General features: G+C 61.8%; 1 protein-coding gene across 1 annotated transcript in view; it reads right to left on the bottom strand.

The window, feature by feature from the left end:
- Positions 1–13,972, bottom strand: part of LAMA5 (laminin subunit alpha 5) — a 47,974-nt gene that overhangs the window by 12,078 nt on the left and 21,924 nt on the right. Inside the window, exons 12-44 of the mRNA XM_074317667.2 lie at positions 12,466–12,606; positions 12,240–12,377; positions 12,012–12,146; positions 11,804–11,938; positions 11,594–11,731; positions 11,058–11,110; positions 10,720–10,825; positions 10,535–10,587; positions 10,338–10,443; positions 9,757–9,856; positions 9,483–9,639; positions 9,195–9,333; positions 8,859–9,001; positions 8,671–8,777; positions 8,427–8,580; positions 7,849–8,009; positions 7,659–7,767; positions 6,150–6,247; positions 5,871–6,072; positions 5,585–5,711; positions 4,866–5,005; positions 4,223–4,338; positions 3,930–4,141; positions 3,359–3,563; positions 2,990–3,134; positions 2,669–2,809; positions 2,401–2,562; positions 2,144–2,245; positions 1,966–2,049; positions 1,091–1,321; positions 605–718; positions 265–392; positions 27–107 (exon numbers count right to left, since the gene is read on the bottom strand). Of these exons, the coding sequence (XP_074173768.2) occupies positions 27–107; positions 265–392; positions 605–718; positions 1,091–1,321; positions 1,966–2,049; positions 2,144–2,245; positions 2,401–2,562; positions 2,669–2,809; positions 2,990–3,134; positions 3,359–3,563; positions 3,930–4,141; positions 4,223–4,338; positions 4,866–5,005; positions 5,585–5,711; positions 5,871–6,072; positions 6,150–6,247; positions 7,659–7,767; positions 7,849–8,009; positions 8,427–8,580; positions 8,671–8,777; positions 8,859–9,001; positions 9,195–9,333; positions 9,483–9,639; positions 9,757–9,856; positions 10,338–10,443; positions 10,535–10,587; positions 10,720–10,825; positions 11,058–11,110; positions 11,594–11,731; positions 11,804–11,938; positions 12,012–12,146; positions 12,240–12,377; positions 12,466–12,606 (4,363 nt within the window). The remainder of the gene's footprint in view (positions 1–26; positions 108–264; positions 393–604; positions 719–1,090; positions 1,322–1,965; positions 2,050–2,143; positions 2,246–2,400; positions 2,563–2,668; positions 2,810–2,989; positions 3,135–3,358; positions 3,564–3,929; positions 4,142–4,222; positions 4,339–4,865; positions 5,006–5,584; positions 5,712–5,870; positions 6,073–6,149; positions 6,248–7,658; positions 7,768–7,848; positions 8,010–8,426; positions 8,581–8,670; positions 8,778–8,858; positions 9,002–9,194; positions 9,334–9,482; positions 9,640–9,756; positions 9,857–10,337; positions 10,444–10,534; positions 10,588–10,719; positions 10,826–11,057; positions 11,111–11,593; positions 11,732–11,803; positions 11,939–12,011; positions 12,147–12,239; positions 12,378–12,465; positions 12,607–13,972) is intronic.

Raw genomic sequence — 13,972 nt, 5'->3', positions numbered from 1 at the left:
CACCCGGCCCGCCCCACCCAGCTCACCGCTCGCAGGAGGCCCCGGCGTAGCCATGTTTGCAGAGACACTGGGCGCGGCCACCTCGTAAGACACAGCCCACGGCGAAGCTGCAAACACAGATGTGGTTGTCACACACCTGCGTGCCGTGTATGAGCATCCATGTACCCAGACAGGGCCAGACTCCAGGGTCGGGGGCCCCACCTCACGGGCCCGCCCCAGATGCCCTGGCCTCTGCAGAGGTCAGCGCTGACCCAACCAGCTTACTTGTTGGAAGGCACTGCGAGGGGGCAGGGGCAGCTGGCACAGGGGGCGGTGGGGTCCTCAGAGCCAGTGCGCATGAAGCCCGCCTGGCAGTGCTCACAGTGGTCACCCTCTGTGTTGTGCTGGCAGCCCTGGGGCAGAGGAGACAGGTCAGCACTGACCGTGCAGGTCCCGATTCCCACCGGCGGGGTCTAGTCAGCTCCCACCCCAACCACCATGGACGCTGCCCAGGGCACCTCACATCCCCGACCTCAGTGTAGCCGCAACTACTGACCCAAAGGCCTCTGGCCTTCCCGAGTGTGTGCCTTTGGTGGCTGCCCTCCCTCCATCAGGGCCTACTCACCACACAGATGCCCGAGCCAGGGAGGCAGCGGTCTGAGTGGCCATGGCACTGACAGGGGACACAGCGACCCAAAAAGAGACCTTTGATGTCCCGGTAATAGCCAGGGGCACATTCCTGGGGGGGACATCAGTGGTCAGGAAAGGAGGCAGATGTGCTCATAGGTCAGACTCAGAGGGTGGACAGACACACGGCGGGTGATGGAATGAGGGCTGTGGTCAGGTGGACGGCATCTGGGTGAACCGGTGGGCGAGGGGTGGACTGGGCAGTGAGTGGATAAAGGGCTGGACAGAGAGACTGGGTGACCATGGATTAGCAGACAGATGAGCAAGCGGCTGGCTGGGCCTGAAGCGGGAAGATAGGGCTGCTGGGAGGGTGACCCCGTGGTGAGAGACATGAACAGAGGTGGGGAAGGAGGGCAGCAGTGGCGGCTGGTGGGAGGACAGACGTGTGAGGGTGGGCAGACCGGTGCCCGCCCCACTGCCTTACCTGGCATGAGTCCCCGAGGTAGTTGGCCGGGCACATGCACAGCTCCACATTGCTGGCCGGAGGCCCCCTGCCCCCCTGGCCAGCCACCTCCAGCGCCACCTTGCGCAGGGAGACGGCCGAGGAGATCTTTGAGAAGAGCGCACGGATATGCAGCTGCTCCAGGCCGGCCAGCACCATCATGAGCTCCTCCCGCGACACACTGCTGTGCGTCTCCGTGTGCCGGAAGTTCCCCTGTGGGGCCACGACAGGGCCTCAGGGGGGCAGAACAGAGCCCAAGCCCAGGACAGACCCTCCCATCGGGGACAGGGGCACTCAGGTCACAGGGTGCAGGAGGGACCTGGGAAAACCTGCACCTGATCCCTACCTCACACCGTGGACAAAAATCAACTGCAGGTACAAGATTTCAAACACACACAGACAGTTTAACCTCTAGAGGAAAACACAGGTGAGTACTTCCTGCTCTTGGGGTACAGGTACTTTCTTAAACCAGACACAAAAACACTAACTGCAAATGAAAAACTGATAAATCTGAGTAGTGTAAACGTAAGAACTTCTGTTCGTCGGGAGAATCTTGGAGAAAGAAAGACGATGTCTGAACTGGGAGAAAAGGGCCACTTCTTCACAATCAGGCAAGGGGTCCGTGTGGAGAATAACACACAACTCGTCTGAAAGGAAAGACCACGAGCCAGAGGGAAATGGGACAAAGACACAAACAGGCAGCTCACAGAGAGAAGCACAGGGCTAGAAGCGTTGCCCTCACGGGCACTCGGAAAAGTGCAGCGAGGTGAGTTTGGGACGAGCCCCGTCTTTCTCCTAGACGTTCTCCATCATGGAGCGGGCACAGCAGCCCTGGGCCCCGGGCCAGCTCCACTTACCTCCACGAGCTGCAGCTGCCCGCGGTGCACGTGGCCAGGGCCCGGGTACGCCGGCTCCAGGAACATGATGCTCATTTGGTTGCCCTGGGGAGGCAAGCGTGTGCATGTAAGGGCTGCCCGCTGTCCTGGCTCAGCTGTGCCCGCCTGCCCACCCTGCCGCCACCCTCGCGTCAGCCACCTGCAGCACCACATCCGGCCTGCTCTCCGTGGGGATGAACACATCTCCCCGCTGGGTCTCTGAGTGCAGCTCGTAGCGGAGGGTCCCGCCGTAGGATGACACCTAGAGACCGGACCGAGGACTGTGACCTGGCCAGACCACATCCCCAGGCCCAGAATCACCAGCAGGGGTCTGGGGTGGGGCCTGTGTGCACTCATCGCGCCCCCACACCTCCCTGGACATGGGCGCCCTCCCTAGGCCCTGATGTGCCCGCTCACTCGGTCCCCCAGGTAGGAGGGGGGGGCCTGCCAGTACAGCTCAGTGACGGCCTCGGGCACGCGCCGCAGGTCCGCGTAGAGCAGCTCCGCCTCTGCCCGCAGCTCGTGGGGCACCGTCTGCCGGTCACTGCTCAGCAGTGTCCAGCCCTCCATGTCCACAAACTGCAGGGCACATCGGGGCATGGTGAGCGCCCCCAAATGGCATGTTCCAGACGCCGCTGGTTGGGGAGCAGTGTGTCCCCTCCCCAGGGCAGCCCTGCCTGCGCACCTGCTGGCGGATGTGTGTGGAGGTCCGGCAGCGCTCCGTGGCCCCGAAGCAGAAGCAGCGGGTGCAGCCCTTGGGGTTGGCGGCATCCAGGGAGAAGGTCCCAAGGCGGCACTGGTCACACCTGGGGCCCTGCACGTTCTCCTGGGGAGAGGAGGGCAGGGCAGGTCAGCCGGCTGGGTGTGGGCCCCCGCCCAACCCACCTTGGCTTGCTGTCATGCTCTTGCCAACTGGCCAACTGTCCCAAAAGCATGCAGAGGCTGACCTTCAGCTGATGGGGTAGGATGACAGGCAGGGTAGGGGCCGCTTGGCTCTAGCGCTCACCTTGCAGTAGCACTGGCCCGTGAGGGGGTCACACACGCCGGGTGCAGAGCCAGCCTGGTGGCAGTCGCAAGGGCGGCAGCGTGGGTACCCGTGGAAGCCAGGAGCACACACATCACAGCGGCGCCCGGCCACATTGGGTCTGCACCTGGTGGAGGGGTCAGGAGCTGGCTGGGCCTCCCCTCCAACTGGACCCCTCATGTTGAGTGAGACAGTAGGCAGTCCCCTGCCCCCAGAGCTGAAGGAGAGGGCATTGCTGAACCCGGGGAGCGATACGGGGCGAGTGTGGGCTCAGGACCCCCTGGCGGCAGAAATCCCACCCAGACCTCAGGAGCACCCAAGGCCGTGGTGGCAGGCGCTTCTGGCTCTCACTTGCACTGGCCGCTGTCCTCGTCACAGGTGGGGTCCGTGAGCTCCTGGACACCGGGCCGCGAGCAGTTACACTCCTCACAGCCAACCAGAGGGTGGCAGCCGAAGGTCTGGGGCTGGCAGATGATGCAGTCGGGCAGGACGGTGCGCGGCGGGCAGATGCACTGGCCCGTGAGCTCGTCACACAGGCGGCCACTACAGTCGCAGGCTGTGGGGAACGTGCACAGGGCTGCTGGAGCCCTCGGCCCCCCTCGGAGGCCCCGGACTACAGCCCTGGGAGCCAGGCCAGGGGCACCCTAACCCCAGCCTGCTTCTACCTAGCTCTGGGCCCAGAGCCGCAGGCAGCAACTTTGACGGGGGTGAGCCGCCCAGAATAGCCATCTAGTCCCTGGAACTTTCTGGACAACCCTGCAAGGCCTGGGCCACAGACAGGTGGTGGCTGGACTGGTCTGCCAGGCTCTAGAACGTTCTGACCACTGCCCACACTAACTGGTGGGTCCCCCTCCACCAGGAAGACCCCCTGGGTTCAGGCACCACCCTCCTCACTGGCAAGCTCGTGGACTGAGGTACTCACGCCTGCAGTTGGGGAAGCCCCAGTATCCAGTGGCGCAGCGGGAGCAGTCTCGGCCAATGACGTGGGCACGGCAGGGACACTGGCCCCCGAAGGGCTCGCATGTGGGGCTCGTGGCGCCTACTTCATGGCAGCCACAAGGCCGAGCCCCGTTGTTATAGAAGAGGGAGAGGGAGGTGGCAGCATCTCGGCAGAACTGGGACGAGCTGGTGGGGCTGGAGTGAGGGGCAGATGGTGAGGTGGGCTCCCTGCCCTGCCTCAGCCCTGCCCCCAGCCCTGCCCTGAGCCCAGCCCACCTGACATGGTAGCCGTGGGTGGCGCAGTGGCTGATGAAGTCATAGGACTTGTCAAGGGGCTCCTCCCGGAGGTAGCTGGCGCTGTAGGCATCCTCAGGGACCACCAGCACGTACTCCTAGGACACCAGGGCCGGGTCAGGGGAATGCCAGGGCTTGCCGGCAGGAGCACATTCCCAGGGGGGTCTCTGCGACTGGCCATGGTCTGACCGCGCAGCTAAAACAGTGGTAGCACCACACCCTGGCCCAGGGCACTGCAAGGCTGGCAGGTGCTGGGACCCCACCTGGACCACATAGAAGGGAGGCCGGCCGGCCTCCTCGTCCTCCTGGGAGCTCGGGGAGTGTGAGGAGGCAACGCCAATGAAGAGGCACCCAACCTCCGGTGCCCCTCCCCTCCCCTTCTGATGGGCATCTCCCTGTCCATCCCTCCAGGCCCCACCTCCTCCAGGACGGCAACTCTGACCAGCGGGGTCCCCGGGGGTTGGTGAACAACATCTCGGCTCCTGGCCCCTGGTATGGCTGGGCCGAGGCCGGCAGGGGACACACCCTGGCTGAGTGACTGATGGTGATGTGACAGATGTGAGGACGGCTAGTCCCTGAGCAACTTCAGAACGTCCACACGCAGGGACCCAGCCTCAGGACTCACCAGCCAGAGCCACCGGCCCTCGGGCACACGCACGGTCACTGTGAGCTCGCTGTCAGTCACGTCCAGGATGGTCTGGCCCTCACATACCACCAGGGTGCGACAGCCATAGCCGTGTGGGCAGAAGCTGGCGTTGGCATAGCCTGGAGGGGCAAAAACGGAAGGTCAGCCCCAACACGCCAACTACTGTGGCCCCATGGCCTTGTCCAGGGTCCAGGGCACTCCTAGGGTAAGCAGGGAGGAAGGGCTGGGCTGCGCTTGCTCACACCACATGAGTCAGCTGTGGTCGCCCATGAAGACCCACTAAGCGCAAGTCCCTGGGCTTGGCAGAGTTGGAACAAAACAGACACACGTGGTGGAACATGTGTGCCATCAGCCCGTGTCCCGCAGTGAACCCTCAATTCCCTGTGACAAGAGAACCCTACTTTGTAAAACAGACGCAAGGAGCAGAGTCTGGGAAGGGAGCCAGGAGGCTGGGGCTCCTGGCACTGGACACTCAGTCCTGGGGCACCTCGTTTGAAAACTGACAGCCCGATGGGGTGCGTGGACCTGTCACTCACAGCCAGGTAATGGGTGCTGTGCCAGGGGCCACGCGAGCCATGGAACCAGCATACCATCCGTCCACATGGTGTGATGCCCACACGATGGGGCTGTGTGAATGAGAGACCCCTGGGAGGCTCCTCACCAGGAGCTGTCCCCTACCGCCGGCCATAGCCACTCACCTTGCCAGACGCGGCCCCCGTTGATGAGGACTTCCACAGGAAAGGTGGGGTGGGCCGGCTGGTAGCTGTGCAGCAGGAAGGCATAGCGGCCCAGGGCAGGCACGTGGGTGTTGAAGACCACTGTGCCCTGCAAGGAGAGGCGGCCGTGAGCAGACAGGTGTGGGGACACTAGGGGGAGACCCGAACTGGTCCCACTGCTGCCTGGACCACCTGCCAAGGGTGGCTGGTTGGGGGGCCACAAGTCCCGCCCCAGCCCACACCCACAACCCCAGGGCCGGGGCCTCACCTGGGGGTGGCGCAACAGGGTGGGCTCCACATTGGGGTCCACAGCCGTGGAGGGCCGAGGCTGGGGCCCGGACGGGGGTGCGCCCGGGGTGAGCTCCTGAGAATGGCTGAGTGGGAGGCCGGGTGGCAGCGGCAGCACCTGACAGTCCCTCAGGACGATGGGCTGGGGCGGCTTCGGGAAGCGGGAGGGCAGGCAGGCGGCACTGAGGGAACGTGGGGTGAGTCTCTGATTCCTGGCCAGTGCACCCGCCAGCCACTCAGGCCCCTCCAGCCCTTCTACCTGCTGGGGTTGAAGGCACCATGGCTGCTGACACAGTGGACCCGGGGCTCCACGAACTCCGAGCTGAATGTCTCCACGGGCACCAGAGTGACACTGTGCTGTGGGCAGAGGGCCAGGCATGGAGGTGGAGGGGGAGCCCGTGCCCACCCCAGGGTCCGACCCGGGTCCTGGCCTTTGCACCTGCACAGCTCTGCTGCCCCCTCCTCTGGCTGCACAACCCCTAGCCCTGCACTGCAGTTTCTGAAGCCCAGGGTACCTCCCAGCTGTCCCGATGGCTGCCCCTCTCTACTGGCCCCCCATTGCCATCTGCAGTTATTCAGTCACATGTCAACCGCCTGTCCCCAGGTCCAGGGACAGGCAGGCACTCAGTAAACACAGGCTCATGAGCAGGCATTCTATCGTGCCATGTAAGTGTACAGGTGACAACTACGACAACAGACGAGACATCACAGCAGGTCTAGAAAAACCCTACAGCAAAGACAAGGAATGCTGCATGACCGCGGCAACACACAAATCCATCTTCCGCACAATGTCGGCAAAAGAGCAGCACAGAAGAGCTCTGCATGATTCCTTTCAGAAATTCCAGAACAGGAGGGTAAGGGGTGCTGTCAGTGTGGGGAGGTGGCTGGCCTAGGGGGCCCGCGGGGCAGGAAACACCTGGGCTGTGTGCCACAGCTGCTCTTCCACGTACACAGGCAAGTTTGCCCCGAGCTAGCCCACGACCACAGTGCAGGAAAAACCACAGGGAGCCCACATGGACCGACAAGGAGCGAGCTGTCGTCCACTTCCATGAGCAACATGGAGGACGCGCATGGACCCTGCAAAATGGGACTGGAAACCCTGACACCAGGGCTCGGGGTCAACCATTTGTGCTGCAAGTGTTGTAGCAGCATTTGAGGCTTTGATAAAAATTGTGTACATATCGCACTGATACATTTCACACTATAGACCGTATCGTACTCTGCAGAGCAAGCGCCGTCCATTTTGTCTGATATTGAATAAACATGGACGCTTGGTTCTGGGCACCAGAAAAACGGTTAAGACTGCACAGTGTTTAGTGGTTCTAATGACTTAATTCTCAGCCCCCTGTGACGTTGACAGGGAAGCAAATTACCATGATGCCACTGAACCTTAAGCCTCCGGACCCCTGGGGAGTGGACCCCTTCCTAACTCCAGTGACCCCTGTTCATACACAGGTGTGTTTTGGTAAATTATACCCAAAAAAGGGCTTTTGCTTTTCAGTCCTACTCCAATGCATCATACTTCCCCTTAGGTGGCCACGGGTGCTATTACTAAATAAATATACATTTTGTACCCACAGAAAAAGAAACCCCTACAGGAGAAGGGGTGCTGGAAGAAATGTGACTGGGCTTAAGCCAACAGTGGCACTGGTGACAGGTACCTGACACGTGACACTCTTCTCTGTACTCTTATGCCTGTTGACAACCTCCTGAAAGACCTGACCCACAGGGGTCCTGGGGCCCATGCAGGTGAGGGTCAGGGCCTTACCAGGAAGAAGCGTGCCTGCTCGGCCGTGAGCTGGACACTGGCCTCTGTGTCCAGGTGGAAGACTGCCAGGTGATGCTGGGCATCCAGGGCGGTGCCCCGGCACAGGGTGCTAGGGGACGGGCAGGAGCGGTCAGCGGCTGGCAGCCCTGGCCGCACCCTCCCGCCTGCCCCCGAGGCCCCTCCAACCCACCTGTACAGGCAGGGGTGCAGGGTGAGCGCCCCCTGCTGGGGAGCCTGCTGGGGGGTGTGCACGGCCACACCCAGCTCCTGACGGGCACCTTTATTGGCGTATTCCACGACCAGAGCATAGCGGCCTGGCTGTGGCAACGCCACCTGTAGCTGGATGTCCATCTGAGGGGACAGGGCAATCAGGAGCCTGCCCCAGCCCCCACCTGGAGAATAGGACCCCACCTGCGCCCTGGACACTGCAGCCACTCGGCCTTCTGACTGACCTCTGCCCTCTCCCAGCCTCCCTTGCCCACGTGAGGCCCGGCCTCATCACTGCTGAGCGCTCAGTGCCCTGAGGTCTAGCCCAAACCTGCTGCGTCCTCACAGTGAGTTGGAGGGCTGCGGTCGTTGATGCCCAGTTACAGATGAGGCCCTGGGCGTCCTGATTCCCAAGGTGAAACCCTGAGCCTTGCCCCAGTCACCCTTGCCCTGTACCTGTGTGCCATCACTGCAACATGGACCCATCCCCCAGGCCAAAGGCATGCCTCCCCCTAGGTCTTGACCCTGCCTGCCCCTCTGTGGGGTCCCAGGGACACGCACGTCACTGCCCTGGCAGGCGGCCAGTGGTGGGTGTGAGGGGCTGAGCTGCTCTGTGGGGCAGGGCCGAGGTAGGCTGTTGCCGTGGCGACACAGGGCCTTGGGTCCAGAGGCTGAGGGGAAGCCATCCAGGGGCAGGTGGGTGTAGAGGAGGCAGCTGGGAAGGGGGACAGTCTGTGGTCAGCATGGGGCGGGTGGCCTGAGCACAGTGTACGGTCAGGCCCCGCCCCAGCAGACCCATGCTCACTTGTCCCCAGCGCGCTGGGCAGTGGTCTGGAACGTGCAGGCCTCGGTCACCCGCAACTGTAGCACAGCCGCCTCGTAGTAAGCGCTGGGTAGCAGGACCACGTAGTCCTGGAGGGGACGGGTGGGTGGGCGGGAGGTTGGTGCTGTGCCCCTGCATGGGCCCCCCCACCCTGCTCAGCCCCACCTCACCAGGAGCACCCCTTCAGCCTCCACGAGCAGGGCCCAGGTGCCAGGGTTCAGCACGAAGGGCTCCCCAAAGCCCCTCTGGGGCACGGTGACGAAGGCAGGCTCCGTGCTGGGCGGGAAAGCCACCGGCTGGCTCTGCTCCGTGCCTAGGGGTGGGGGTGAAACTCTGCACACAGCCCATGGGCCACCCCCAGCTGTGCTCCCCAGAGCCAGCAGGCCAGGCCAGGCCTTCCCACCCACACATGGGCCCCAGGTGGGGCTTTGGCTGGGTGGGACGGAGGTGTGAGTGGATGCAGGGGGTGACGGGAGGGTGGGCGGGAGCGGCCCCAACACACTCACAGTTGGCACAGGTGGCAAACTTGCCCTCCTCCCGTACAGAGACACGCCCGCTCACGCTCGTGGGCCCGCGGTTAGCATAACGGAAGACGAGCCAGAAGAGGTCAGGAGAGGTCACGTTCAGCCTCGCCACGATCCTGGGCTGGTGGGGGGCAGCGTGGACAGTTAGGGTCACCCCTCCCTGGCCATTTCCAGCCCAGTTCTGTGACCTCAGGAGCTGGCCCACCCCACTCTGCCAGCCACACAGGGCACTTGAAGCCAAGCCCTGGGACCGGGCAGGGCCATGCCCACCTGGATGGGTGCCATTTGTGCATAGCCCCTCCAACTGAAGTTCTCAAACTCGAGGGGGTTGAAGCCAAAACGCACGGCATGGCCGTCAGGCGTGGTTGCTTCCTCCAGCTCCAGGCGCAGGTGATGTAGGTCAGGGAGGTAGTGGTTCCGTGCAGGCCTGGCCACAGCAGGGTGCTCAGGGGCAGGTCGCTGCCCTGACTAGCCCACCGGGGTCCCCAGGGAGACGCCTCCCCCAGCCCTCTGTCCCCAGCCCAGTTGGGGTGGGGGCACCCACTCGCTGCAGGTGGGGCCCTGGGTGTTGGGGCGGCACCGGCAGGCGCCTGTCCTTGGTTCACAGCCCTGGCCCAGCGCACCTCCAACATCGCACCGGCAGCCTGTAGCAGGAGGGCACGAGGTCAATGCCACCCAGCCCCCACCCCACCCTGGCGCACCTCCCATCCCCTCCAGCCCCCCCTGGCTCGGAACCCTACTCGATTCACAGACTGGCCCCTGGGGCTCGGTCCACCCTGACAGAACAGGGGATGAGGAGCTAACTCTTCTCCACCACGAGCGCTGCCTCGGGCTCTGGACCACGGAGGCCCTGGGTCCAGGCTCAGGGGCAAAGGCACTGGGATTGACTGGTGAGTCCTGCCAGGGGCGCAGGATGGAGAGGAGGACCGTGGGCAGAACCCGTGCTCCTCTCTCCCACACCCAGCCCGGGCCTGGCCAGGCATCCAGAAGCAGCTCAGTGAGTCCAATGTCTATCTGGGCCTTACCATGCCCAGGTCCTGCCTGGGGCCTTTGCCTCATCTGTCCCTCCTTGGGCCTTAGCCTCCCCCAGAACGTGGTCTGAGAGCCCAGTAAGTGGGCACTTACTGCGGCAGCCAAAGTAGTCGACCTGGTCCAGCCCGAAGAAGCCATCCTTGCAAGCTGCACAGGTCAGGCCACACACGTGGGGCTTGCAGAAGCACTGGCCGTTGCCCTGGGGGCCAAGGGAGAAGGTGGGACCAGGTGGGGGGGGGTCCCAATGCACCTGCACCCTAAGCCCCCAGCACGTCAGCCCTCAGACTCACCAGCTGGCACTCGGTAACTCCACCCAGTGTACCCCTGGGGTCACAGTTGCAGCCTGGGGAAGGGGCAGAGCAGGCCTGAGTTGGGGAGGGGACAAGAGGGCCTGGACTCCATGGGGCCAGCCCTCACCTCCCTGGCGCCCCAGGAGTCTCCCCCAGCCCCTAATACTGTCTCCAGGCAGACTTACGGGTGCAGCCCTCAGGGTTGCTAGGATTCAGCCCCCAGAACCCAGGTTTACAGCGATCACAGCTTGGCCCTTCCACATGAGCCCGGCATGTACAGGGGGTCTGTGCCTGGGAGAGAATGAGACTGAGGGTCAGAGTGGGTCCCTGCCCTCCTATCTATAAACTCTCAGCCCTGGAGCCCTGACTCTGTCCTTTCTGGCATGCCCCTAGAGTGGGGACAGAGGACTAGCCAAGGGAACAAATGGGCCCTGAGGTTGCCATGGTGACCAAGTGGCAGGGGAAGTGATGGTCTCACTGGAAGCGATGGCCTCAGCCCCACCAAGGGCTGACCTGGGCTCACCTCAGGAAGGACGCGATTGGCTGGGGCCAGCCCAGCAGGGTGGCAGGAGCCAGCTGTGGAGAGACACCCGGGCTGTGGTCATTCCTTGGTCACTGACCCTGATGGCCAAGAACTTCCCCAAGGCCTGGCCAGAACCCACGGTCCCATGGGAGCCAGATCACATTATCTCCCACATGCATAAACAGGCATGAAGATGTACGTGTCCGTGCTCTGGTCCCCACACCGCGAGGGCGTGTACCCTCCCTCACCACACAGCACATGGTTATGAAGTGAAATGAGCACACACAGCACGGGAACACGTGTGAACAAGCACTTTGTGTGGATAGCCACATGAGCACACAGACACAAAGCACGTGAGCGTGGACACTCACGAAGCACACGAATGCAAAGGCACAGCACACAGACACGGACATGAACGCATGCGTGAACCCCCGCACATGCATGAGCACATGGACGGTGGTGGGAACCCCGCATGGGAAGGTGTGCACTGCATGAGCCACAGACGGTACCCGGCACGCACACTGTGCCGGCCTCACCTTCGCAGTAGGGGAAGTTGTAGGTGCCGGGAACACACGTGTCACACCGCAGCCCCGTCACACGGGGCCGGCAGCTGCACTGCCCGCTGCGGGGGTCGCAGGCTGCATGCAGAGAACCCTCGGCAGAGCAGTGGCAGGCTGGGGGAGGAAGAGGGTGTGGGCACGTGGCGAGATACACTTGCCCTCCTGGCCTCCCACAAGGATACTCACGGGCACAGGCGGGGAAGCCGTGGAAGCCGGGGCTGCACTCCTGGCAGGTGGTGCCCGCATAGCCGGGGCGGCAGCGGCACAACCCGCCCGCCCCGCAGAGCTGGTCCAGGGCACCGTGGGGGTCACAGTTGCAGGCTGCAATGGGCACAGGTTCAGGCCATGGGCACCTGTGGGTGGCCCTCCTGCCCCTCCCCGGCCCTCTGCTCACCGCGGCAGTCAGGGTAGCCATGGTGGCCAGGGCGGCAGCGGTCACAATGAGGGCCATCAAACTCGGGCCGGCACGGGCAGCGGCCAGCCTCATCGCAGCCCTCGGGCAGCGTCCCTGCAGGGCTGCAGCCACACACTACAGAGTGGAGAGGCACACAGTGGCCCTGAGCCGGGCAGGCCAGGCCCCAGGCCCCACGCCCACCCAGGCCCATGGGGTGGCCCTGCTCACGCTGGCAGAGCGGGAAGTGGAAGAAGCCAGGAGCACAGCGGTCACACGCGGCGCCCTCAAAGCCTGCTCGGCAGGTGCACTGGCCGGAGTCACGCTCACAGGCAGCATCCAGCACTCCAGGGCTGGAACACTGGCAGGCTACAGGGAAGGATGCCCACGCCCGTCAGAAGGGGCCCGGCTCCCAGCATCCACAGAGAGACAGGGCTGGGGGTGGGGCTGCACTCACGCTGGCAGCCTGGCCCGAAGAACCCTGGCGCGCAGAGCTCGCAGTGGGTGCCCTGGAAGTTGGGTTTGCACACGCAGCGTCCCACCCGCGGGTCCTTTCGGCAGGCGTTGCCCTGGGTCCCAGCGGCGCTGCAGTCACAGTCTGGCAGGTGGGGGACAGGAAGGAGTCTCAGATGCCCGGCAGAGGTGGCCCTCCCCGCTGGAAAACCTCCCTTGTTCACAAACTCATTTGCTTACACTTGTACACTGCACGTGTACACAACTAAAAGACAATAAAAATCTCAACAAGGGAAAGCCGACATTTCAGGAAATACATGGTGTGTGATAAAATAAGGGCAACTATACACAGTGTACTGGTGGTTCGTGATATAAACAATTGTGGGCGTTAACACAGCCAGAGAATGTAAACACAAAATCATAAAATCATCACATGGCAAACAAAAAAGTATAGCCTTTATAAGTAATTCTGGGGTTGGAAAGAGGGAGCAAAAGCGCGCTAAATATCATCATTTATGCATAAATACAAGGTCATAAATACCATTTAGTTTTTGTTACTGACAGAAAATAACAGTTCAATATTTGTCAGAAAGGTAAGGGTTGCCACGGACCGGACCAGAAGACAGAAAGAGAACTTGCAAACGCTCCGAGAAGGGAACACAAACCAACCCACCAAAACCAAAACACATTTGGTTGCTCACTCCAGTGAAAGGCAGGAAAGGAAGAATTAAGGGAGGACAACTGACAGTGGCCACCATCCCTGTGCCAGGCCAAGCCTCCTTTCCTGAGATACAACCCAAAGGTGTCAGTTTGACTCTAAAAGGAAAATCCAGGCATGTCCTCTTGAAAGGACACACCTTGAACCGAAGACAGATGCAGAGCAGGTGAGGATGATGAAGAGTCAGCAAACCCAAGGCCACAAGCATTAATGGGGACAAAGGGGGATGTCCATTGAGAAAATGGACTCGCTCCCCAAGAGAGGTGGCAAGCCCAATGCTCTAGGAGCAGGAAAAATGTGATCTTGGGGTACAGAGAGCTAAACTATTACAATCGCGAGGAGAATTTGGCAAAACCTAGAGACAGACTGAATGCACTGTTCTCAGAATGTGACAAAAATTAAGTAAGAACGGAGTGGATTTAAACAGCATAATAACACGTGTGCTTTAATAGATGCCCACACAGAAACGTGTGCCCAACAGAGAACACACCGTCCTGTCAATCTAAAAGAGTGAAAAACAAAGATCTCAAATTCAAAAGACAAAAAGCAGAAATCAGGCTACCACATCTGACCCTGATGCAGTAAAACGAGAACTGAACCAACGAAAAATGAACAGAAAGGAAATCGAGAAGCCTTTCAACCAGGCTCACTAAGGAAAGCACCATGTTCAGTGTGGTCCGTATGAGGGAGGGCGTTCACAGAATTCATTGTACAATTCACAAATTGGAAGTGAAATTCTGCTTGCTTGGCAAAGGAAACCATCAATAAGACAAAAAGGCAACCTACTGAATTG

This window comes from Rhinolophus sinicus, chromosome 13 (genome assembly GCF_057876585.1).
Source record: "Rhinolophus sinicus isolate RSI-liver-muscle chromosome 13, RSI-T2T, whole genome shotgun sequence".
NCBI lineage: Eukaryota > Metazoa > Chordata > Mammalia > Chiroptera > Rhinolophidae > Rhinolophus > Rhinolophus sinicus.
The sequence above is the reverse complement of the archived record's forward strand: the minus strand, read 5'-3'. Positions and strand labels throughout refer to the sequence as shown.